Source organism: Rhinopithecus roxellana, chromosome 15 (genome assembly GCF_007565055.1).
Source record: "Rhinopithecus roxellana isolate Shanxi Qingling chromosome 15, ASM756505v1, whole genome shotgun sequence".
Taxonomy (NCBI): Eukaryota; Metazoa; Chordata; class Mammalia; order Primates; family Cercopithecidae; genus Rhinopithecus; species Rhinopithecus roxellana.
Genome location: NC_044563.1, coordinates 97,146,016 through 97,172,020, shown reverse-complemented (window position 1 = coordinate 97,172,020; position 26,005 = coordinate 97,146,016). Strand labels below are relative to the sequence as shown.

General features: G+C 43.6%; 2 protein-coding genes and 2 non-coding genes across 4 annotated transcripts in view; all 4 read left to right on the top strand.

Annotated features, from left to right (window-relative positions):
* PIK3C2A (phosphatidylinositol-4-phosphate 3-kinase catalytic subunit type 2 alpha) overlaps positions 1–3,758 on the top strand; it is a 123,867-nt gene extending 120,109 nt beyond the window's left edge. Inside the window, exon 33 of the mRNA XM_030917962.1 lies at positions 402–3,758. Coding sequence (XP_030773822.1) covers positions 402–584 — 183 coding nt within the window. The 3' untranslated portion in view covers positions 585–3,758. The remainder of the gene's footprint in view (positions 1–401) is intronic.
* Positions 3,759–10,532: 6,774 nt separating this feature from the next.
* On the top strand, positions 10,533–13,781 carry RPS13 (ribosomal protein S13). The gene is made up of 6 exons (XM_010363287.2): positions 10,533–10,679; positions 10,820–10,868; positions 11,052–11,130; positions 12,637–12,806; positions 13,044–13,144; positions 13,704–13,781. Exons 1-6 carry the CDS (start codon positions 10,657–10,659, stop codon positions 13,735–13,737), a joined length of 456 nt encoding a protein of 151 aa, XP_010361589.1. The 5' UTR covers positions 10,533–10,656; the 3' UTR covers positions 13,738–13,781.
* LOC115893830 lies at positions 12,399–12,488 on the top strand. Its single transcript, XR_004053863.1, has one exon. It is a non-coding gene; the product is annotated as a small nucleolar RNA SNORD14 (small nucleolar RNA).
* Positions 13,424–13,514, top strand: LOC115893829. Its single transcript, XR_004053862.1, has one exon. It is a non-coding gene; the product is annotated as a small nucleolar RNA SNORD14 (small nucleolar RNA).
* Positions 13,782–26,005: the final 12,224 nt, after the last annotated feature.

Sequence of the window (26,005 nt, the reverse complement as noted above, 5' to 3'; positions counted from 1 at the left end):
GTGGTTTGCACACCTGTCAACCCATCACCTAGGTACTAAGCCCAGCATGCATTAGCTATTTTTCCTAATGCTTTCCTTCCCCCCATCCCATCCTCCAGCAGGCCCCAGTGTGTGTTGTTCCCCTCTCTGTGTCCATTGTTTTCAGATTTTAAATTTTAAAACATTTTAAGGCCAGGCGCAGTGGCTCCTGCCTGTAATTCTAGCAGTTTGGGAGGCCGAGGTGGGTGCATCACTTGAGCTCAGGAGTTTGAGACCAGCCCGGGCAACATGATGAAATTCCATCTCTACAAAATTATGGTCACTCTTTGGCTAATACTGTCACATGTTTTCACTTGAAATGTTCCAAGAAACCTAACAAACTTTAATTTGTGATTTACTGTTTCTTTTTTCCTTTGTTGTAGCTTGTATACAGTGGATATAGCAAAGAAACCCTAAGACAGCGAGAACTTCAACTAAGTGTACTCAGTGCAGAATCTCTGCGGGAAAATTTTTTCTTGGGTGGAGTAACCCTGCCTTTGAAAGATTTCAACTTGAGCAAAGAGACGGTTAAATGGTATCAGCTGACTGCAGCAACATACTTGTAAACTAGTGAATGTCTGAGCTTTGGAAGCAAGAACAGTTATAAACGTGCATGCATACATGCACACACACACAGACACACACACACTTGTTAATTTTGTATAGTACTTTTATACTTGGACAGAACTTATAAAGTTAAATATACTTGCTGCATTTCAACACATCTGTTGGACCAACAGTCACATAACTAACCTTTTTGAATTTTTGGAAGCCATTGCTGTTTTAAAGTCATTATACAGAATGCTACAAACCCTAAACTTAATATATACTAATCCCTGAAAAAGACTTTGAGACAGTACTATGTCATTTCAGCCACGTATTTTGCATTGTTTTCTATAAGGAGACAGAGCATATGTGTTTTCCTGTTATGCACCTTTTATAGCCTTTACCACTGTGTAATGTTCACAAACACCAAAGTAAAGGAAAAATGCAGGATGTTACCATAAAATCCAGCTGCTATACATGGAGCTGAAAAACAAAGCACAAATAATAGATAGCTATGTTAAGAACTACTAAGTAGTTTATAGAAGTAGGGAAAAACATAATACTGCTTTTTATTCATGTCTTTAAAGCCTTTTTCAGAATAAGTGCCAATCACTGATGTTGTAAATAATGGTGCCTTAACTTTATATGCTTCCCTGGCACTTCATTTCTGATTTTTTTCCTGGTTTGATAAATAATTAGTACATAGGTTTCACTCACTTTCCGCTTACTAAAGACAAGAAATTATGTACATGTACTAATGTTTTTCCCACAAAATATCCTTTACTTCTGATGTATGAATTAGTTATTTAAATGGTTACGCCATTTACGTTTTTGTAGCCGAATACCTGAATAAGACTCACCAATGTGATTGTACAATAAATTCCATCATTCCATTAAAATCCTACATTTATTCCCAGGAGTGGTAATTTCACCTCCCTACATCTATACTCCACTCCCTCAGTAAATAAGTGAAAATTGTTAACCCATGTGCCCATTCCTGAGTAGGGCAGACTCTTCACAAGAGGCCCATGACAAGAATTCTAGGGTCCAGATTTAACTTTAATATAGACCTTTGTTTATGTAGACCAGTTTGTCTTGTAAACTGTCTTACTTACATGTGTAAACATTTTACATTCACGTGAAAAGTTATTTTCCTTTATATAATAGGATTCAGAATCATAAGAGACAGGATTGAAATTATTCTACAGTAACCAGTAAGAATAAGATTCAGCTGGGCACGGTGGCTCATGCCTGTAATCCCAACATTTTGGGAGGCCAAGGTGGGCGGATCACCTGAGGTCAGGAGTTTGAGACCAGCCTGGCCAACGTGGCGAAACCCCGTCTCCACACAAAAATTAGCCAGGCGTGGGTGGTGGCGGGCAACTGTAATCCCAGCTACTCGGAGGGCTGAAGCAGGAGAATAGCTTGAACTCAGGAGGCGGAGGTTGCGGTGAGCCGAGATCACACCACTGCACTTCAGCCTGGGTGACAAGAGCGAAACTCCGTCTTAAAAAAAAAGAAAAAACAGTAAGATTTATTTTTATTAGTTACTAATTTCAGACACAATTTTGTTAATTTGGATATATACATATATATAATAATAATGCTCATGGTTAGAGTAGAAATTCAGATACTTTAAAAATGGTAATAGAAATTGTACCAGTCAGGTTGCTGTGAGAAAACTGACAAAATATGCAATAAAGAATACCAAGAGAAAAAGGACAATCGCCAATTCAGTTGCCCAGAACAGAATTTTTATGAACTGCACAAATGTTTAATGTAAATGGTGATACCTACAGGGAAGAAATAGAAAAGTTGATAATATATCAGTGGGACAGGGTGGGGGAAAAACTTGAAATTTTTGGTGCCTAACACTAATGGTCCATATGTAGTTAAACCCATGAGTATGGTATATGAATGTCTTTTTTTTATGTTAAAATGTGTTGTCTATTTAATAAGTTAATTAATATGCAGATCAAAGCACCACCATTTGCTTTTTCCACAGATTAACATTTCCTCAAAGTGTGTAAGTACCTTTGCAAATGCAAATGTGCTAGTAATTTTCACTTAAGCTTTTGAGACCTAATTCCATTCCACCAGTTATCACTTAGCCACTGTAATTTAAAAACAAACAAAAACTGTCTTGGTAGAGGTCATCGTTAATTAGACTCAACATGTACTGCCTTTTTGCAGTCTATTGTGACAGTGTCTTTTAGCACAAATAATAGAGCTAAAAAAGTCCTGTCACTTCTATTATAAGAAATCTGGATTCATATCTAAAAGTATATATTATAATACTGTACAGTTAAGAGTTCAGAATAAGTGGTAATGTTTTCTCTTAATTTAACTCATTTTGTGCCTTCTTTACTCATTCAAACGCATATACATTTTACATGCAGTTTATTTCTTTATGAAATGCTAATCTTCAGCCCATACCAAAAAATAAAAAAAGAGGGGAGCCTCTTTGCACTACTACTATCAATCAATTTTAAATTAGTTCGATTTTTAAGCATTTTTTAAAAGCTGACATTAAAGTAAATCTGAAAAACAAAAGTTTAACAAACTGGCCAAGACACTAATTTTTATGTATAATCACAATATTTTATACTCACCTTTATTGACTAAAAATAATTATGCTACATGTTGTCCTGCATCAGAAGAATTATTTCTTCTTGCCAGTGTTTTGGGATTTGAAGATAATGGTTCACTCAAAGAACCTATTATTTTCTCTACTGAGGAACCCATTGTAGAACTTGCACTGATATTTTTATTACTGCCGTTATATGAATCTATAGATATCTAAATGTTAAGGCATGTATGATCTTTGATTTCTTTTTTCAAATTAAAGTTGTATAAAAGTTTCAATATCTTGCCTTAAATTAGTTGTCTATTTCTAGAATTCAAATATTGTGGCATTTAAAAAAGAAAACATTCACTTTTGAAACTTAGACTTCAGATCAAAAAGGACTGAACCCCCACTATTATAATCCATAAATTTATTTCCATGTTGTTTGAGTAGCAGTGCATATATGAATGAATATGGTAATTAGTCTCATCTGTAAGAACCAAATACTTATATTAAGGTAGTGAATAAAGATGTATAATATTTTTATTAATACCCTGAATATATTCAGTGGATTGAATGTGACTTCATAACTGTACTACGATTGTATTAAAATATTTCTGGAATAAAAGAACTCTGCTATCATTTCTTTCCTTGTTGACAGTATATAGTAACATTTTTGGTTCCAGACTTTGCTATGAGCTCAATCTTGATGTTCTTTCCATCTCACCCAGGAGTTTATTAGGTTTAATAATCCTCAATTTCAGAACTAACCTGTCAGTTGCCCCTAAAAATGTTCAAATAGAGATTCTGACTTCTGTTACTTTTTTTTTTTTTTTCTTGAGACAGAGTCTCACTCTGTCTCCCATGCCTGGAGTGCAGTGGCAACATCTCAGCTCACTGCACGCTCCATCTCTTGAGTCAAAGCAATTCTCCTGCCTCAGCCTCCTGAGTAGCTGGAACTACAGACATGCGCAACGAAGCCCGGGAAATTTTTGTATTTTTAGTAGAGATAGGGTTTTGCCATATTTTCCAGGCTGGTCTCGAATTCCTGACCTCAAGTGATCCGCCCACCTCGGCCTCCCAAAATGCTGGGCTTACAGGCGGGAGCCACCGCATCCTGCCTGAGTGTTACTCTTTGAAGGTCTGGATTGCGACCACTTTTATACAGTCCCATCACTGTTTCTCAGAAGGGAAATGCTTCTGTGAGTATAGTCCCTGGCCTTTGGTACTTTACTTAAGATACTAAGTAGTCCTGCAGCAGCAGTACCTTCATCCTGTAATGATAAGTGTGAAGCTGTGGTTCTCTGACCCTAAGATGACATGTGAAAGGGCCCATAGACCAATGAAGAGCAATAACTCAATTACAGCCAGCTTTGGGGGTAACAGTTTCTGTCAGAAAAAAAGGATCTTTATTTCATCCTTACTCTTTTGAAAAACTTCATTATGCAAATCTTTAATCATTTACAAAATTAGATAACAGCCTAATGAACTCCATGAGTGAATCCATCACACAGCTTCAACAGTTACTACCTTCGGGCTAACCTTGTTCCATCTGTATTAACTAAGATGTTCCTAGGTATGGGTATCTTTGAATTTATCCTATTTAAGATTCTTAAAACTGTGGATCAGGGCTGGGCACAGTGGCTCACCCCTATAATCGCAGCACTTTGGGAGGCCAAGGCGGGCGGATCACGAGGCCAGGAGTTCCAGACCAACCTGGCCAATATGGTGAAACCCCCATCTCTACTAAAAAATTAACCAGGCACCTGCCTGTAATCCCAGCTACTCAGAAAGCTGAGGATGGAGAATTGTTTGAACCTGGGAAGCAGAGGTGGCAGTGAGCCGAGATCATGCCACTGCATTCCAGCCTGGGCGACAGAATGAGACTCCGTCTCCAACAACAACAAAAAGCCACGCGCGGTGATTCACGCCTGTAATCCCAGCACTTTGGGAGGCTGAGGGCAGGCAGATCGTGAAATCAGGAGTTCAAGACCAGACTGGCCAACATACTGAACCCCATCTCTACTAAAAATACGAAAATCAGCTGGGTGTGGTGGCACGCACCTGTAGTCCCAGCTACTTGGGGGGCTGAGGCAGGAGAATCGCTTGAACCCGGGAGGCAGAGGTTGCAGTAAGCTGAGACTGCGCCATTGCACTCCAGCCTGAGCAACAAAGCGAGACTCTATCTCAAAAAAAAAAAAAAAAAAAAAAACTGGATCAGTAGCTTTCTTCACTTCTGAATACTTGCTAGCCATTATCGTTTCAAACGTTTTGTCTGCCACCTTTTGGAACTCTGATTAAATGCATAATGTATAATAGACATTTCCACTCTTATTCCATGTCTTCTCTTCTTGTCTTTTTTTTTTTTTTTTGTCCCTGCATTCTCAATTTTTTCTGACTTATTTTTTACTTATTTATTTTTGAGACATTTTATTTATAATTATTTATTATAAAAAAATAAATAATTTTATTATTTTCTCACTCTGATGCCCAGGCTGGAGTGAAGTGGCACGATCTCCACTCACTGCAACCTCCACCTCCTGGGTTCAAGCAATTTATCTGCCTCGGCCTCCCGAGTAGCTGGGATTACAGACATGCACCACCACGCCTGGCTAATTTTTGTATTTTTAGTAGAGGCAGGGTTTCACCATGTTGGCCAGGCTGGTCTCGAACTCCTGACCTTGTGATCCACCCACCTCGGCCTCCCAAAGTGCTGGGATTACAGGCATGAGCCACTATGACCGGCCCTGACTTATTTTTTAATTCACTACTTCCAACTGTTTATCCGTTAGGTTTTAAATTTTGGTTGTTGTATTTTTCTTTTTCTTTTTTTGAGACGGGGTCTCAATCTGTTGCCCAGGTTAGAGTGCAGTGGCACAATCATGGGTCACTGCAGCCTCAACCTCCCTGGGTTCAAATGATCCTCTCACTTCAGCCTCTGAAACAGCTGGGACTACAGGCACATGCCACCATGCCTGGCTAATTTTTGTATTTTTTGTAGAAATGGGGTTTCACCATGTTGCCCAGGCTGGTCTCAAACTCTCAAATACCTGGGCTCAAGCAATCTGCCCACCTTGGCTTCCCAAAGTGTTGGTATTACAGGTGTGAGCCATCATGTCCAGCCAATTCTTGTATTTTTTCATTTCAATAATCAGTATTTGGTTCTTTTTATTTGTTTGAATCACGATCCAGGAAAGACACACACAACACTGTCAAGACCACTCAAAGAAAAAAAGTTGTGGGTTTCTTCGACCATTTATAAAAAGAAAAGATTTCTCCAATAAGTGGTGCTGGGACAACTGGATAACCACATGCAAAAGCATGAGTAGGACTCTTACACCATATATAAAAATTAACTCAAATGGATCAAAGACCTAAATATAAGAGCTAAAACTGGTTGGGCACAGTGGCTCACACCTGCAATCCCAGTACTTTGGGAGGTCAAGGTGGGAGGATCCCTTGAGCCCAAGAGTTCGAGGCTGCAGTGAGCCAGATAGCATCAATGCACTCCAGCATGGGGGACGGAGCGAGACCTTGTCTCTGGGGGGGAAAAAAGCCAAAACTATAAAACTCTTAGAAGAAAACAAAAACCTGGGTGTACATGCATCTTTATGACCTTTATCTGATGATTCTTAGATGTGACACTAAAAGCATGAGCCACAAAAGAAAAAAATTAATTGGGACTTCATCAAAATTAACTTTTGTGCATCAAAGGAAACTTTTTTTTTTTTTTTGAGACGGAGTCTCGCTCTGTTGCCCAGGCTGGAGTGCAGTGGCCGGACCTCAGCTCACTGCAAGCTCCGCCTCCCGGGTTTACGCCATTCTCCTGCCTCAGCCTCCCGAGTAGCTGGGACTACAGGCGCCCGCCACCTCGCCTGGCTAGTTTTTTGTATTTTTTAGTAGAGACGGGGTTTCACCGGGTTAGTCAGGATGGTCTCGATCTCCTGACCGTGTGATCTGCCCGTCTCGGCCTCCCAAAGTGCTGGGATTACAGGCTTGAGCCACCGCGCCCGGCCATCAAAGGAAACTATTAAGGAAATAAAAGACAACCCGTAGAATGGGAAAAAATATTTCCCAATGGTGTATCTAATAAAAGGAATCAGATATATACAAAGAATTCTTACAACTTAACAACAAAAAGACAGTTCAATTTAAAAATGGGCAAAGGACCAGGCATGGTGGTTCACCCCTGTAATCCCAGCACTCTGGGAGGCTGAGGCGGGTGGATCACCTGAGGTCAGGAGTTCAAGACCAGTCTGGCCAACATGGCGAAACCCTGACTCTACTAAAAAAACCACACACAAAAATTAGCCAGGTGTGGTGGCACGCTCCTGTGATCCCAGCTATTGAGGAGGCTGAAGCACGAGGATTGCTTGAATCCAGAAGGCAGAGGTTGCAGTGAGCCAAGATCATGCCACTGCACTCCAGCCTGGATGACTGACAGAGCAAGAAAAAATTAAAATGGGCAAAGGGCCAGGCGTGGTGGCTCATGCCTGTAATGCCAGCACTTTGGGAGGCCAAGGCGGGCGGATCACCTGAGGTCAGAAGTTCAAGACCAGCCTGACCAACATGGAGAAACCCCGTCTCTACTAAAAATACAAAATTAGCTGGGCGTGGTGGCACATGCCTGTAATCCCAGCTACTCTGGAGGTTGAGGCAGAAGAATCGCTTGATCGTCTCAAAATAAAAGTCCATACGATGGACTTTTATTCAGTCATAAAAAGGAAAAAAGTACTGATACATGCTACAACATGAATGAACCCTGAAAACATGCTTAGGAAGCTGGGCAGTGGCTCCTGCCTATAATCCCGGCACTTTGGAAGGTTGAGGCTGGAGGGCTGCATCAGCCCAGGAGTTCAAGGCCAGCCTGAGCAAAATAGTGAGAACCCTGTTCCTTTAAAAAAAAAAAAAAAGTTCGGGCGCGGTGGCTCACACCTGTAATCCCAGCACTTTGGGAGGCCGAGGTGGGTGGATCACCTGAGGTCAGGAGTTTGAGACCACCCTGGCAAAAATGATGACACTCCGTCTCTAGACATTTCATAAAAATAGAATCATAAGGCCCGGCGCGGTGGGTCACGCCCAGGCTGGAGTGGAGTGGCGCCATCTCAGCTCACCGCAACCTCCACCCTCCTGGGTTCAAGCAATTATCTGCCTCAGCCTCCCAAGTAGCTGGGATTACAGGCATGGGCCACCACGCCTGACTAATTTTTGTATTTTTAGTAGAGACGGGGTTTCACTAGGTTGGCCAAGCTGTTCTCAAATTCCAGGGATGACAGAGGGAAATCACAGAAAAATGGAGACACCTAGGTTTGTATTAAGTTTGAGCAAACAGGATCGTGTTTAACTGAAACAAAGGGGCAAGGTTTGGGAACTGGAGTCATATTAAATTTGAGATACCTATTCCATATCTGAACTAAAAACGTAATATTGGCTACTGATAAACTTTGCTAGGAAAAAAAACATTACCCGAATAGGTACCCAATTTGACTAAAATTCCTAATGGTTTGGGAAAAGTTATTAATCAAATAGTGATAGATTATGGCTTTTCTTTTGGGGGGGTGTTGTTTTCTTGGAGAATTGACCCCTTTGTTTTTATAAAGGGTTTCTCTCTTTATCCCTGATTACTTTTTTTTTTTTTTTCCTTTTTCAGACGGAGTCGCGCTCTGTCGCCCAGGCTGGAGTGCAGTGGCCGGATCTCAGCTCACACCAAGCTCCGCCTCCCGGGTTCACGCGAGTGGCTGGGACTACAGGCGCCCGCCACCACGCCCGGCTAATTTTTTGTATTTTTAGTAGAGACTGGGTTTCACCGTGTTAGCCAGGATGGTCTAGATCTCTTGATCTCGGGATCCGCTCGCTTCCGCCTCCCAAAGTGCTGGGATTACAGGCGTGAGCCACCGCGCGCGGCTATCCCTGATAACTTTATTTCAAATAGTGACGGGTTAAAAGAGTGGATGCTTCAGTATCTAGTTTCCCAATGTCTCGCCAGTTACTTTAAACTTGTCGACAGTTTGATTTCACTGACCTCCCTCCTTCCTAGAGCTATGCTTATAAAAAAAATTTAAACATTCAAAAATTTTTAAAAGCTGCTTCATTTGCCCATTCTTTCAACGCATGGTTGTGTATCGGCACTGAGTCAGTCTTTTTCTTTCCTTTTTTTTTTTAGACAGTGTTGCTCTGTTGCCCAGGTTGGCGCGCCGTGGTGCTATCTCGGCTCACCGAAATCTCCTTCCCGGCTCCAGCGATTCTCCAGCCTCAGCCTCCTTCGTAGCTGGAACGAACCAAAGGCACCAGCCAGCACGCCCAGCTAATTTTTCGTATTTATCGAGACGGGGTTTTGCCATGTTGCCCAGGCTAGGTCTGTCTTAAAAGAGCTTCTTCCGGCCAGGCGCGTTCCGGCCAGGCGCGGTGGCTCACGCCTGTAATCCCAGCACTTTGGAAGGCCGAGGCGGGCGGATCACCTGAGGTCGGGAGTTCAAGGCCAGCCTGACTAACATGGAAAAACCCATCTCTACTAAAAATAAAAAATTAGCTGAGCGTGGTGGCGCATGCCTGTGATCCCAGCTACTCAGGAGGCTGAGACAGGAGAATCGCTTGAAACCGGGAGGCGGAGGTTATGGCGAGCCGAGATCGCGCCATTGCACTCCAGCCTGGGAGTCAAGAGCGAAACTCCGTCTCAAAAAAAAAAAAAAACTATTTCCTTGACGGTTCCTTTTTCCCAGGAAATTCAAATGCCTCATTTTATCCCTCATCCTCTTGGCCTTTGCAATCTTGCTCCCAAGGCTCTTCCCTGCCCACCAACTGTCTCACTTGGGAACACGGCTCCGTAAGCCTCTGCCTAACCCTTCTCCCCGGAGAGTCCAGCGCCCCAAAGCCCTGCGCAGGGGAATTCGAGTGCGGAGGGCGGCAGGCATCCGCAGGGACCTGGTTCAACTCCTTAGACCGTTTCTTCACCGTCAGTGACTCTCCCGTGACAGGTAAGAGTAGGATTTAGAAATGAGAAATGGAAGCGCCGGCTGGACGGTAGCCGCAGCCATGGCTTCCCGTGTGGTCCTCATCACATGCTATTGTATCTGTTATCTTATTAGGCGCAGGGCCGACTCTGAGGTATCTAGTTCCAGGGCAAAGCCAGGCACTGGTGAATGAGCAAACACCTGTGTATGGCTGATTCTTCTAGCCCTACCTGCTCCATGCCCACCCCCAGCGCAGCATTCGAATCTTTATGATCTCGGAGTCCGAAGTAGGGAATTTCAACGCAAGCTGCCGTCAGCCTCAAATTCCCGCTCTGGCTACAAGGCTGATCAAAGACCGATGCATGCCGGGATGAGGCCCGGCCGATTGACGAATCGCTTGCGACGCTGAAATGCATTTCGGGAGATGTAGTCACACAGACGGCGGTGACTCCGCAGCGTAGCTCCGCCTCCTGCGTGCGAGGAAGCGTGGACGTGTGAGGTCACTTCCTGCGTGTTGGGTGGCTTCCTGCGGCGTTTCCGCCCTCGCTCTCCTTTCGCTGTCTGACCGCCGCCATCATGGGTCGCATGCATGCTCCCGGGTGAGCTCGGGGCATCGAACCGGATTGCTGGGCGGGTGTGGGAGGAAGAGAGGGAGTGTGGGCAGCGGGCCGAGGGGATGATGTTCTGGGCTGCTCAGGCACGAGCCGCCACCTCACTTAGAGACTGCTTCTCTCCCCAGGAAGGGCCTGTCCCAGTCGGCTTTGCCCTATCGACGCAGCGTCCCCACTGTAAGTAGCGCGCTGGGACAGGGGAGAATCCGGGGAGAGGGGTGGCATTTGTCTCGGGTGAAGCGACGCCGGGGTGAGGAACTTGGCGTGTATGAGGAGCGCGGTTTTGCGGGTGGAGAGGGCGCAGTGCTTAGGCGCCATTCCTGGGTTCTCATCCTAAGGCTGCTTTCTATTCCATAACAGTGGTTGAAGTTGACATCTGACGACGTGAAGGAGCAGATTTACAAACTGGCCAAGAAGGGCCTGACTCCTTCACAAATCGGTGAGTGTTTGTGTAGCCTCTTTCGCCTGTCCTCGTGTGACTTGTAGGATCTAGTAGGTGGTAAAGTTATTTTAAAAATCGCAAAAACTATGGTCTCGGCACCGTACTACAGGCATCATTGTAAGCACTTTACATGTACTGATCTCGTTTAATTCTGACCACAATACTTTGAAATAAATCTTCGTGGCTTTCCCCCCAGTTTACAGTTGAGGATCCAGAGGCACAGTGCAGCTGGATACTAACCAGCCCCAAATCACACAGCTCTCAAGTGGAGGAGTTGGAATTGGCAAAGCAGAGTGCCTGATACAGTTCTTCACAGTTAGGTGTGGTTTGAATCTCAGTTGCGTGTGACTTCGTGCAAGTGGTTTCATTCAGCAAATGTTTGCCTTCTGTGTGCTGAACATGGTTCTGGGGCCTGAGAATATACTAGCCTCCTACTCCCCCGCCCAAAAAGCCAGCCGCAGTGTGCCTATATTCCCAGATACAGGTGCAAAGGTGGGAGGATCACTTGAGCCCAGAAGTCCTAGGCTGCAGTGAGCTATGATGAAGCCACTGCACTCCTGGGTGACAGAGAGGCGCCACCTCTTTTTTTTTTTTTTTTTTTGAGACAGAGTCTTGCTCTTGTCTGCCAGCCTGGAGTGCAGTGGCGCGATCTCAGCTCATTGCAACCTCCACCTCCTGGATTCAAGCGATTCTCCTGCCTCAGCCTCCCGAATAGGTGGGATTACAGGCACCCGCCACCAGGCCTGGCGAATTTGTGTGTTTTTGTTTTTGTTTGAGACAGATTCTCACTCTGTCGCCCAGGCTGGAGTGCAGTGGCACGATCTCGGCTCACTGCAACCTCTGCCTCCTGGGTTCATGCAACCAGTTCTCCTGCCTCTGCCTCCAGAGTAGCTGGGACTACAGGCAGCACCACCAAGAGACGGGGTTTCACCATGTTGGCCAGGCTGGTCTCAGACACCTGACTTCAGGTGATCCACCGCCTGGGCCTCCCAAAATGCTGGGATTAAAGGCGTAAGCCACAGCACCTGATGATCCCACCTCTTAAAAGGGGGAAGGGGGATGCAAAATATCTGTACTCCTGGAGCTTGTAGTCTAATTGGAGGTATGACACACCAAAAGAAAATGTGTCATAGATTGTAAGTAATCAGAACTCATTAGAGGTTTAAAAGAAATAACGTGTAAAGTTTTTAGAAGAATAACCAGAGTTCTCAATAAATGTTAGCTGTGGAATCTCAATTCCTTTGGTCATCTTTATTCCAGCAAACTCACTGTGATGATAGTTTTCCAGCATTCTCAGTTTCCACCAGAAGGGTTTTCCTTAGTCTTGGGTAAACCTTCCTTGGATGTCTGAGTGAGCTTTATGTGCATTCCCATGTTGGTTTCTGTGATGTATAAAGGATATACCTCCAGCTTACAGATAGGAAACTATGCCCTGATTTCTGAGCCTCGACATCATCCAGTTAGTGTTTCGTGTTGAAAGTTAAAACATGATTCCCTTTTCAGGTGTGATCCTGAGAGATTCACATGGTGTTGCACAAGTACGTTTTGTGACAGGCAATAAAATCTTAAGAATTCTTAAGTCTAAGGGACTTGCTCCTGATCTTCCTGAAGATCTCTACCATTTAATTAAGAAAGCAGTTGCTGTTCGAAAGCATCTTGAGAGGAACAGAAAGGTAAGCTAATAAACAAAATCTGGTGCTAAATAGGACTGCTTGTACATGCATCTGGTTTGAATTATCCAAGGTGGCTTAGTACACAAACTAGTGTAGTGTTGCTTTGAAGTTCAAATTCTACCCAAAGAGATTTTCATTAGAGAAAGTGCATAGTAGCTCTACATTGTCTTATTAATGTTTGATAATGTTCAGTCATTTTGGGTGGTTTTCTTGAATTGCACCAAATTATATTTTTAGGATAAGGATGCTAAATTCCGTCTGATTCTGATAGAGAGCCGGATTCACCGTTTGGCTCGATATTATAAGACCAAGCGAGTCCTCCCTCCCAATTGGAAATAGTAAGTGTCAACTCTTTTGTTGTTGTTGTTGTTGTTGTTGTTGTTGTTGTTGTTGTTGTTATCAAGCATAGGAGTCAGCCAATAGTAAAAGTCCTAGTAGTGAATATGTTCGGCCTTGGGGGCTATTTGGTTAACTGCTCTTTGAGCTCTGGCCTGGTAGTGGGAAAGCAGCCACAGGCAGCACGTAATCAAATGGGTGTGGCTGCTTGTCTTTAGTAGGTACATTTTCCTTTCGTACCTCTACTCCCAGGAGTGTGAATTAATTTTCGCATGAATTGCTCACTGTGATGATTGATCGCCAGACATTCGCAGTTTCCACCAGAAAGGTTTTTCCTTTTGTTAGCCAGTTCTTCCTTGGATGTCTGAGTGAGCATCTTCATTCATTGTGCTTCAACGCAATGAGTTGGTTCAGGTATTCAGTAGTTTGGTGCACTTTATATAGTTTGGATTTATTAACTGTTTGAGAATAGCACCATTAGTGGGGAGATTATCCGTTAATGAATATGGAGGGACCGGTATTAATCCTGATTTTCTTTCTTTCCCCTTTTTTCTTTTTCAGTGAATCATCTACAGCCTCTGCCCTGGTCGCATAAATTTGTCTGTGTACTCAAGCAATAAAATGATTGTTTAACTAAAAGCATGTTCTATATGTATTTTCCTAGAAGAAAAATGTGTATATATCAGTGGTTCATATGTGTTGATCTTGTTTGATGGGGAAGTGTTTTAGGTGATTGATGTTAGGATTCCAGGGAGCAGTAATATAGTGTACATCACATCCCTTCGTTGGCCCCTTAAACCAGTTGAGCAGCTTATAACCTCATAGGTGGTTGCCTTAAATATGGAGAACTGGAAGACACTAGGAAATAATGCCTTTGTGTTTGTTTTGGTGTCATGGCAAAAATGTTTCTAAGTTTTTTTTGATACATTTAATGTTAAAGACAGATAGATCCCTGGCAGATGTTAACCACTGGTAGCATCAGAAATAGTAATATGGGCAAAAGTAATTGCGGTTTTTGCCATTACTTTGATGCAAAAACCACAATTACTTTTGCACCAACCTAATACATAAAAGTGTCACTGGAGGGAGGGGAATCTGATATGGAGAGACATTGGATCTTGCAGTGAGGGTTAAAGATGAAGAAGGAATCTAGGGGACAGTAAACAGGCACAGTTTGTCTGGAGCGTTGGGGGTTTAGGAAGAATATTTGAAATGGGCTTGGGTTCCTGGCCTTTGAAAATATTTGGGTGGGTTAAAGTAAGATTTACTTGTTTTGGTATTGTGTTTTAATTTAATTCTTAACCTAATGGGGTACATGGGTATTGCTGCTTGAATGACTAAAATCTCAGACAACCCTAGGGAGTGGTTCAAAGTTATAAGACTTATGTGTTTAAGCTGCATGTCTGGCTGGTGTTTGTTTACAGAGCCACGATCCTTCAGAATTCAGAAAAAGGGCTGCACGTGGTGGCTCACGCCTGTAATCCCAGCACTTTAGGAGGCTGAGGTGGGTGAATCACCTGAGGTCAGGAGTTCAAGACTAGCCTGGCCAACATGGTGAAACCCTGTCATTACTAAAAATACAGAAGTAAGCTGGGCATAGTGGCAGGCGCCTATAACCCAGGAGGTGGAAGTTGCAGTGAGCTGAGATGGCATCACTGCACTCCAGCCTGGGTGACAGTGAGACTCCGTCTCAAAAAAAAGTTTCCATATTTTTTTTTTTTTGTAACATCTATCGACCCAGTTGAAATAGCATATGCACGTTATTTGTCCTCATCTATCCATGTGAGCACCTAGAATTTGTAGGTTTCCTCCAACAACTGTTTTCTTCCTTGAAAAGTCATCTTTTCAAGTGGTAGGTGTCCATCTTACAGTATCCCTGTGTTGCCCAGGCTGGAGTGCAGTGGTGTGATCTCAGCTTACTGCAAGCTCCGCCTCCTGGGTTAATGCCATTTTCCTGCCTCAGCCTCCCGTGTAGTTGGGACTACAGGCACCCACCATCATGCCCAGCTAATTTTTGTATTTTTAGTAGAGACGGGGTTTTACCGTGTTAGCTAGGATGGTCTTGAACTCCTGACCTCGTGATCTGCCCGCCTCAGCCTCACAAAGTGCTGGGATTACAGGCGTGAGCCACCACACCCGGCCCACCTTCTTATTTCTAAGTAACATTCTTTTTTTAAAAAATTGAGGTGAAATTCACATTACAAAATTCCCCATTTTAAAGTGAACAATTTAGTGGCATTTGTTTATTCATAATATTGTACAACCACCACCTTAATGTAGTTCCAAAACATTTTCATCACCTTGAAGCAAAACCCCACACTCCTCTTGACTTAGTCCCAGCATTTTGGGAGGCCGAGATGGGAGGAACGCTTGAGCCCAGGAGTTTGACAGCAGCCTGGGCAACATAGACCTCTGTCTCAAAAAACAAAAAGCCCATACTCATTAAGCAGTTATCCCCATTTTTTACACCCCCAACCCCTAGCAGCCACCAATCCACTTTCCGTTTTTATGGATTTGCCTTTTCTGGATATTTCATATAAGTGGATTCATACAATATCTGACTTTTTGTGCCTGGCAGTCTTACTTAGCATGATGTTTTTGAGGCTCACTAACATAGCATATGTCAGTACTTCATTTCTTTTTGTGGCTGAATAGTATTTTACTGTGTGTGTGTACCACAGTTTATGCATTTATTAGTTGATGGATATTTGGATTGTTTCCACCTTTTGGCTGTTTCAAATAGTGCTGCTCTGACTATTTGTGTACATGTACTTGTTTGACTACCTGTTTTCAATTTCTGGGGTGTGTATCTAGGATAATTGCTCTAAATAACATTTTTATGCCCCTTTCCTGGCATCTTCATAATTCTGTAATCATTTATGGCTCAATCAATATTCTATGTTTATATTTCTATGACTTTTATATACAGTGTTGATGTGATTCCATAGTTATAATTCTGTAAATATATCTACAAAAAATATGTTAGTTATTACCTTGTTTTTCCATCTGCTTAGAGTTCTGTGTTCCTGTTTCTATCTCATCCCCAAACTTTGAGCCATAGTTTAATCTCAGTACATTTAAACAGGGTTACTCTTTGTTTTTCCTTGGTGATACCCTCCCAGGACGCTTCATCCTCTAGTGCCAGTTTAGACAGCTTACCCTGAGACCTGTAGTTCTGGGATCCCTGTTCACCAGCAGTCAGAATATTCTGTCTCCAGTGTTAGATTCCTCCTTCCTTATCTTCTGTCTTCCTCTTTCTTGGTTTGCGCCCTTTTGGAGGATGTGGGAAACACTGCCTCTAGCAGTCCCTAAGAAAAGGCTCAGTCCTTGGACCTCATTTTTTTCTGTTCATCTCAACTCTTGGTAACTTCATCTAATCTATGGTTTTCCATGGCATCTTTAAAGCTACTACACTCAAATTCATACCTCCAGGGCAGACCCTCCTTGAACTCCAGACTTAGATGTGCATCTGCTTATTCTATATCCCCCCTTGAATTGCTAATAAACACCGGATAGTTTGACTCTTTTTTTTTTGAGACGGAGTTTCTTGTTGCCCAGGCTAGAGTGTAATGGCACGATCTCGGCTCACTGCAACCTCCACCTCCCAGGTTCAAGTGATTCTCCTGCCTCAGCCTCCCAGTAGCTGGGATTACACGTGTCCGCCATCACTCTTGGCTAATTTTTTTTTTTTTTTTTTTGAGACAGAGTCTCACTCTGCCACCCAGGCTGGAGTGCAGTGGCCGGATCTCAGCTCACTGCAAGCTCCGTCTCCCAGGTTTACGCCATTTTCCTGCCTCAGCCTCCCGAGTAGCTGGGACTACAGGCGCCCGGCGCCTCGCCCGGCTAGTTTTTTGTATTTTTTTGTAGAGACGGGGTTTCACCGGGTTAGCCAGGATGGTCTCGATCTCCTGACCTCGTGATCCGCCCGTCTTGGCCTCCCAAAGTGCTGGGATTACAGGCTTGAGCCACCGCGCCCGGCCTAATTTTTTATACTTTTTGTAGAGATGGGGTTTCGCCATGTTGGCCAGGCTGGCCTCGACCTCCTGACCTCAAGTGATCTGTCTGCCTCGGCCTCCCAAAGTGCAGGGATTACATGCAGGAGCAACCGTGCCTGGCCGGAAATAATTTTCTTTAAACATTTTTAGCATCGCTTATTGTTTATAGCTTTAAAAACAAAAACCAAATGCTATTGCCAAGAAGTCAGATGTTATTCTGATTCCCACTCTTTTGTTTGTAACTTGGTAACTTTTTTCTTTTTTGACTCAATGCTTTCAGGATCATCTTATTAGTGCTTGGTGTTCTGAAATTTGCAAAAATACCTTGGCTTTTATTTTTTTCATGTTTTGCAAGGTACTGAGTGAACTATTTTAGTCTGAAAATTATCTTGCAGTTCTGGGAAATTTTCTTGAATTATTCTTTTAATAATTTCTTCCCCACTATTTTCTATGTTCTCTTTGCGAAACTCATTATTTGTACATTAGACTTTCTGGAACTCCCACCATGGCCGATTTCAAGTTACTAATGGGATGTTACAACCAGGGGTTGGTATGAGATGCTCAGGAGCAGACCATTACATCGTATCTCTCCTCTGCAGATATAGCAGACATAAATGACTTGGAGACCACGAATAATAATTAAATGGTGTGAAATAATTAGAAAGTGGTGAGTTCTGAGGATTTACTAGTTTTGAATATACTTTATCTGTGAGTTTATATGATTTTTTAATAATGCCTCTGTTTAACTGGCTTGCAGCATTCCTGAAAGCTTGAAAGTTGGCTCTTGTGAGCCCATACAAGCCAGCTCCAATGCGCACCACTGCTCAGAGTTCATCTTTGTTCCCTGACCGTTCTTTTTTTTTTTTTTTTTTTCTTTTTTTGGAGGTAGAGTCTTGTTCTATCTCCCAGGATGGAGTGCAGTGGCATGATCTCAGCTCACTGTAACCTCCACCTCCCAGGTTCAAGTGATTCTCCTGCCTCAGCCTTTCGAGTAGCTGGGATTATAGGTGTCTGCCACCACACCTGGCTAATTTTTGTATTTTTAGTAGAGATTTTGCCATGTTGGTCATGCTGGTCTTGAACTCCTGACCTCAGGTGATCTCCCCACCTCGGCCTCCCAAAGTGTTGGGATTACAGGCATGAGCCACTGTGCCTGGACTTGCAGTGAGTATTTTGTAAGTATGGTAGTTTCCCCGCCTTTTCATGGTTTCCTTTATCCATGGTCAACAGTGGGCTGAAAATATAAAATGGAAAATTCTAGAAATAATTCATAAATTTAAAATAACTTTTATTACAGTATATTGTTATAATTGTTCTATTTTATTAGTTATTGTTGCTAATTTCTTCCTGTGCCTAATTTATAAATTAAATCTTAATATAGGTATGTATGTATAGAAAAAAACATAGCATATAAAAGATTCTGTACTGTCCACAGTTTCAGGCAACCACTGGGGCCTTGGGACATATCCCCTGCGGACATTGGGGGACTACCATATTGTCTCATGGTCACTCTATGAGGTAGATAGTATTAGCATCTCCATTATTCAGAAGAAACTAAGGCACAAAAGGTAAAGTAGGCAGACAATTTGACACACTGGTGAGATGGAAAAGTCATAAGGGAGGCTGGGTGGTGCTCCCTCCTGTCATCCCAGCACTTTGGGAGGCCAAGGTGGGCGGATCACTTGAAGTCAGGAGTTCAAGACCAGTTTGGCCAACATGGTGAAACCCTGTCTCTACTAAAAAATTAGCCAGGTGTGATAGGACGAGCCTGTAATCCCAGCTCCTTGGCACAAGACTTGCTTGAACCCAGGGGGTGGAAGTTGCAGTGAGCTGAGATTGTGCCACTGCACCCCAGCCTGCGCTACACTGCGAGACTCAGTCTTAAAAAAAAGAAAAAAGAAAAAAAGGTCATCATGGAGGAGCAGAAAGTGAAGCCATGGTCACATGAAATTGCCTAAGGATAGAAGAGTTCAGCTTCTTTCCCATCTTACCTCCATTGCACCCAGCTGGGCCCCTCTCAGACCTGCCCTCCTGGCAGTAAATGGTGTGCCTGGGTCTACCTCGGGTGTGGTAGATTGTATGACCACAACAGGCCAGATTCAGTGGCTCATGCCTGTAATCCCAGCACCTTGGGAGGCCAAGCAGGAAGACCTCTTGAGGCCAGGAGTTTGAGATCAGCCTGGGCAACATAGTGAGACTCACATCTCTACAAAAAATTAAAAAGTTAGCTGGATTTTTTTTTTTTTTTCTGGAACTTGGAAGGCTGAGGTGAGAGGATTGGTTGAACCCAAGAGTTTGAGGCTGCAGTGAGCTATGATTGGGACAGAGGGACCCTGTCTCTGAAAAAAAAAAAAAAAAAAAAATGACCACAACAAATTCTGTCCCACTTGTCTTCTTAGAACCTTACTGCTCCAATCAAGATGTGGTATCTTAATTCCTCTCCCTATCAACATGGCAGGCTGTGGCTGGCTTTAACAGTAGAATTCAGCTGAAGTGACACTTGAGGAATTCTGAGACCAGGGCAGAAAAGTCCTTGTTGCCTGGGACACTTGTGTCTGGGGTCCTGAGCTGCTGTGCAGGCCCACCCCGAGGCCTCCATGCTGTGAGGAAGCCTCAGCCGTGTGTGGATGCTTTGGAAAACAGCTATGGTGGAGGTCCCATGTGACAGCCCTCGCTAACCACCAGGCTTGTGAGTGAAGATACCTCCACGTGATACCCACCTCCAGAGACTTTGAGTCACCCCAGCCACTCAGTCTTCCCAGCTGAGACTACAGACATTCTGGAGTAGACAAGCCATTCTGTAGTATCCTATCTGAATTCTTTTTTTTTTCTTTTATAGAGACAGGGATCTCCCTATGTTGCCCAGGCTGGTCTCAAACTCCTGTGGTCAAGTAGTTATCCTGCCTTGGCCTCCCAAAATGCTGGGATTACAGGCATGAGCCACTACACTTAGCCCTGAATTCTTGACCTACAGAATCCTTGAGCATAATCAAATGATTGTTTGAAACCACTAGGTTTTTGGGGTAATTTGTTTCATAGCAAAAGTAACAAGAACATTTTGCTGAGGAGGAAGAGGCTGTGTTTCTACCGTCCCACGGCTGCTGGAGGGGCAGGGCAGAAGCTTTCACTTGCCTCTCCCCATTTACCATGCCTCCCAGTTCTCATCTCATCTCATCTCAGCCTGTATTGGAATTACCTGTGGATGTGTCTGTCTGCCTTGCCAGACTGGACTGTGAGCCCCTGCCAGGGAGGATGGCAGAAACTGTCTTGGTTACCTCATATTCCCAGTGCCCAGCACAGAGCCTGGCACATAAGATAATCGGCAGATCCTTGCTGGGTACATGCACAGCAGTTGGTCTGATGTTTATTTCCCGGTTAGAACTGCTGGCAGTGGGGATCCCAAACCTTTTCCAAGGACTTCATGGGAGCTGGAAGAAAGCTCTTACTGGCTGCCTCCCACAGAGGCATATGATTGGACTGAAAGCAATTTTTCTGAAAGCATTCTGGTGAAATATAACATTTTGATTGAAACAATGATTTGATTGAAAATGAGTATTTCCCAGTTGCTGGGGTTTTTTTTTTTTTTTAAATAATGTTGGTCATTTTCATGCTTCATAAAGCAATTTTCAACACTTTAAGAGTTTTTAGGCATTTTTGTCCTATTCCTGAACTTTTGAGGGGTTTTCCCTAATTATTTGTAATTTGTTTTTAGCCTACTTTTACTGTTTTTCAGTATTTGTAATAGTACAAAGTTGGAACTGCCTAATTGATTAGTGGGTTGCTTAAATTAAAGTATGAAATATACCTCAATATTAATATATTAACATATATACAATAATTCCATTTTTATAAAAAAATTATGCACAAACATACAAATGTCTAGAAAGATATATACCAATGCTTCTTGACCAGGAGGGATTCATTGGGATACTCCCAGAAGACTTTTAAAAACACTGATTTCTTTTATTTTTGAGACCAAGTCTCACTCTGTTGCCCAGGCTGGAGTGCAGTGGCGTTAGCTCACTGCAACCTCTGACTCCCAGGTTCAAGTGATTCTCGTGCCTCAGCCTCCCGAGTATCTGGAACTACAGGTGTGCACCACCACATCCAGCTAATTTTTGTATTTTTAGTAGAGATGGGCTTTCACCATGTTGGCCAGGCTAGTCCTGAACTCCTGACCTCAGGTGATCCAGCCGCCTCGGCCTCCCAAAGTGTTGGGATTACAGGCATGAGCCACTCCTCCTGGCCTAAAAATATGGATTTTTTTTTTTTTTTTTTTTTTGAGACAGAATCTCGCTCTGTTGCCCGGGCTGGAGTGCAGTGGTGCAATCTCGGCTGACTGCAGCCTCCCCATCCCAGGTTCAAGCAATTCTCCTGCCTCAGCCTCCTGAGTAGCTGGGACTACAAGTGAATGCCACCACGCCTGGCTAATTTTTGTGTTTTTAGTAGAGAGGGGTTTTCACCATGTTGGCCAAGCTAGTCTCGAACTCCTGGCCTCAAGTGATCCGCGCAGCCTTGGCCTCCCAAAGTGCTAGGATTACAGGTATGAGCCACCGTGCCCATCCTAAAATACTAATTCCTTCATGCCTGTAATGACAGCACTTTGGGAGGCTGAAGTGGGAGGATCGTTTGAGTTCAGGAGTTTGAGACCAGCTTGGGCAAAATAGTAAGACTCTGTCTCTACAAAAAATTAAAAAATTAGGGGCGTTGGCTCATGCCTGTAATCCCAGCACTTTGGGAGGCTGAGGCAGGTGGATCATGAGGTAAAGAGTTCAAGATCTGCCTGGCCAACATGGTGAAACTCTGTCTCCACTAAAAATACAAAAAAATTATCCAGGTGTGGTGGTAGGCCCTGTAATCCCAGCTACTCGGGAGGCTGAGGCAGGAGAATTGCTTGAAACCAGGAGATGGAGGTTGCAGTAAGCCGAGATTGCACCATTGCACTCCAGCCTAGGTGACAGAGCAAGACTCTGTCTCAGGAAAAAAAAATAAAAAATTATGCATGGTGGCATATGCCTGTAGTCCCAGCTACTCGGGAGGCTGAGATGGGAGGATTGCTTAAGCCTGGGAGATCAAGGCTGCAGTGAGTGTTGATCACACTACTTCACTCTAGCCTGGACCACAGAGCAAGACTCTGGTCTCTGAAAAGTAAAAACTTTTTTTTTTTTTTTTTGAGATGGAGTCTTGCTCTGTGGCCCAGGCTGGAATGCAATGGCACAATCTTGGCTCACTTCAACCTCTGCCTTCCGGGTTCAAACGATTCTCATGCCTCGACCTCACAAGTAGCTGGGATTTCAGGCACATGCCACCATGCCCAGCTAATTTTTAACCCCGTTGCCCAGGCTGGTCTTGAATTCCTAACCTCAGGTGATCCACCCATCTACTGGGATTACAGGCATGAGCCACTGCGCCCGGTCACTAAAAAATATTTTTAAAAAATTGATTCCTTTACTCCAGAAAGAGAAGAAGAAAGAAGAAGGAAGAAGAAGAAGGAGGAAGAAGAAGAGGAAGAAGAAGAAAGAGAGAGAGAGTGATTCCTGAACTCTGTCTGGGAAAGCAGAAATCTGCTAGGGAGTGGGTTGGGAGTGGGGAACCAGACATCTGTATTTTTAAAAGGCATCTGGGATTGGGACCCCTGACTTAGAATCACAGAAGAGTAAACCCAGTAGGTACTTAATTCAGTCCCCATTTTGTGTATGGATGAGTTTGACTCCAAGAAGGGACTTGCTCAGGGTCACACAGTGGGAGGGATGATGAGGTCTGGAGTCCAGGCTCCTGGCCTAGTTGCCCTTTCCTTTTGTTCTTGCTCCAGGTGTGAACAGAAATTGTCTCTAGGCGGGATTATGGGATTTGTTTGAATCACTCATTTGCATGTTTCTATTTTCTGATGTTTCTGTAAGAGTATGAATTGCTTTTGGCACAAGATAAAAACAACGAATAAAAGAAAGGATAAGGCCAGGTGCAGTGGTTCATGCCTGTAATCCCAGGACTTCGGGAGGCCAAGGCAAGTGGATCATTTGAGGTCAGTTCCAAGACCAGCCTGGTCAACATGGTGAGACCCTGTCTCTACCAAATATACAAAAATTAGTCAGGCCTGGTGGTTCATGCCTGTAATCCCAGCTACTTGGGAGGCTGAGGCAGGAGAATCGCTTGAACCCAAGTGGTGAAGGTTGCAGTGAGCTGAGATCACGCCACTGCACTTCAGCCTGGGCAATAGAGAGAGACTCTGTCTCAAAAAAATAAAAATAAAAAAAGGAAGATAATTCTGAAAGCTATTTTACCTGGTGTCTCCTCCCCCACTTCCCTACCCTCCCTCCCTCCCTCTCCAACTACCAGCACCCCCAGGCAGTGGCACTACTTACCATCCCATACTGCATTGCCTTTACAAAGACAGTGGCCTTTAGGGACAGTCTGGCTCAGAGTTAGGGACACACAGATCATAGCTCTGAGCCAGGTCCAGGGAAGCCAGTGTACTCTCAGTACACAGATCCCCTGGGCCTGGCCCACCCAAGAGTGCATGGATGCCAGGTGGGGAGAGGCAGGCCCCAGAGTAGAGGTCGCCAGGACACCGGCCCTTGAGCCACCAGGGAGGCCCACCAGAGGGCAGCAGAAGCCTGGTCCAGAGCTCCCATCAAGCCTCCCATAGGGATGTCAGTGGGGTTCAGAGAAAGCTTCAAGAATTTAGGTCCTGTTCTGAAGGAGGGGAGTAGGAAAGGGTACTTTAGGTTTGTGTAAGGGCATGGCCTGTCCAGAGCTGAGGAGGCAGGAATTCATGAATCAAAATGTGCCGAGGTGGGGACAAGAGAGCACTAGAATGTAAACTCCCTGCAGGCAAGAACTGTGTCTGTTGTGTGTATGCAGCTATACTGTTAGAGCACTGCCTAGCACATGATATGTATTCCATTGATACTTATTAACCAAGTGCATGAATGGGAATACTGCTGGTGGTGAGGAAATGAGGAAGAGAAAGGGCAGCAAATGTTTGGGTAGAGGACAGAAAAGAACTTTTACTTATTCAGCACCTACTCTTTGTTGGGCAATGTGCTAAATGTTTCTAAACTAAGAAAGTAGTACATGCTTAAGGTGAAAAAAAATTAAAGTTTTTTAAAATATAAAAACAGGTCTTACCCTTACATCAGAACTTCTAGCCTCCTTTTCAGAAGCTAACAATGTTTTTTGCATATTTTTCTAGAAATGTTATACACACGTTGGCTGGGCACAGTGGCTTACACCTGTAATCCCAGCACTTTGGGAGGCCGAGGTGGGCAGATCACGAGATCAGGAGTTTGAGACCAGCCTGGCCAACATAGTGAAACCCCATCTCTACTAAAAATGTAAAAAATTAGCCGGGCTTGGTGGCGGGCCCCTGTAATCCCAGCTACTCGGGAGGCTGAGGCAGGAGAATTGCTTGAACCCAGGAGTCGGAGGTTGCAGTGAGCCAAGATTGCACCATTGCACTCTAGCCCAGGTGACAGTGCAAGACTACATCTCATAAAAAAAAAAAAGAAAGAAAGAAAAAAAAGAAAAGAAAGGTTATACACATGTACCTCAGGTCACCTGCTCCCTTCCGTATCTCTCAGAACTTCCAGGCACCTGACATTCTCTTAGAGCAGCATTTCTCAAAGTGTAGTCTGGAACTTCCTTCAACAGAATCACCTGGTAGGAATGTAACTTATTAAACATGCAGAAACTCTTAGCTGGGCATGGTGGTGCACACCTGTAGTCCCAGCTACTTGGGAGGTTGAGGCAGGAGGATAGTTTGAGCCTGGGAGATGCAGGCTGCAGTGGGCTATGATCGTGTCACTGCACTCCAGCTTTAGCGACAGAGTGAGACCCTGTCTCAAAAACGAACAAACAAACAAACAGAATCTCAGGCCTCATACGGAACCCTACAATCAAGGGAAAGGAATCTGTATTTTAACAAACTGCAGGGAATTCTAATGCCCATTAAAGTTTGAGAAGCACTGCCTGGACTCACACAATCACTCAGTGAGGGGAGGGTTCAGATAGGGATTGCATTGAATCTGTAGATTGCTTTGGGTAGTATGGACATTTTAATAATACTGATTCTTCCAATCCATGAACGTGGAATATTTTTCCATTTTTTGGTGTCCTCTTTAGTTTCTTTCATCAGTGTTTTATGGTTTTCATTATAGAGATCTTTAACTTCTTTGGCTAATTCCTAGGTATTTAATTTTATTTGTGGCTACTGTAAATGGCATTACATTTTAATTTCTTTTTCAGATTGTTCATTGTTGGCATGTAGAAATGCTACTAATTTTTGTATGTTGCTTTTGTATCTTGCAAATTTATTGAATTTATCACTTCTAATAGGTTTTTTGTGGAATCTTTAGGTTTTTTTTGAAATATAAGATTATATCATCTATAAACAAGAATAAATTGACTTCTTCCATTTCAATTTGGATGCCCACTATTTCTTTCTCTTGTCTGACTGCTCTAGCTAGGATTTCCAGTACTATGTTGAGTAACAGTGATGAAAGTGGGCATCCTCGTTGTGTTCTTAGAGGGAAAGGCTTTCAGTTTTTTCCCATTCAGTATGATATTAGCTGTGGGTCTGTCACATAGGGCTTTTATTATATTAAGGTATATTCCTTCTATTCCAGTTTTTTGAGGGTTTTTATCTTGAAGGGATATTAAATTTTATCAAATGCTGTTTCAACATCAATTGAAGTGATCATACTGTTTTTACTCTTCATTCTGTCGATATGATGTATCACATTAATTGATTTGCATATGTTGAACCATCCTTGCACCCCAGGGACAAATCCCACTTGGTCATGATGAATGATCTTTCTAATGTATTGCTGAATTTGCTTGTATTTTCATCTTGTTTTGGTATCAGGGTCA

Excerpts from the sequence above, each read along its gene's own strand:
- RPS13 (XM_010363287.2), top strand. The coding sequence starts at position 10,657 with ATGGGTCGCATGCATGCTCCCGG. Across the intron at positions 10,869-11,051 it reads ATCGACGCAGCGTCCCCACT|TGGTTGAAGTTGACATCTGA; the intron begins GTAAGTAGCGCG and ends ATTCCATAACAG. Across the intron at positions 11,131-12,636 it reads CCTGACTCCTTCACAAATCG|GTGTGATCCTGAGAGATTCA; the intron begins GTGAGTGTTTGT and ends TTCCCTTTTCAG.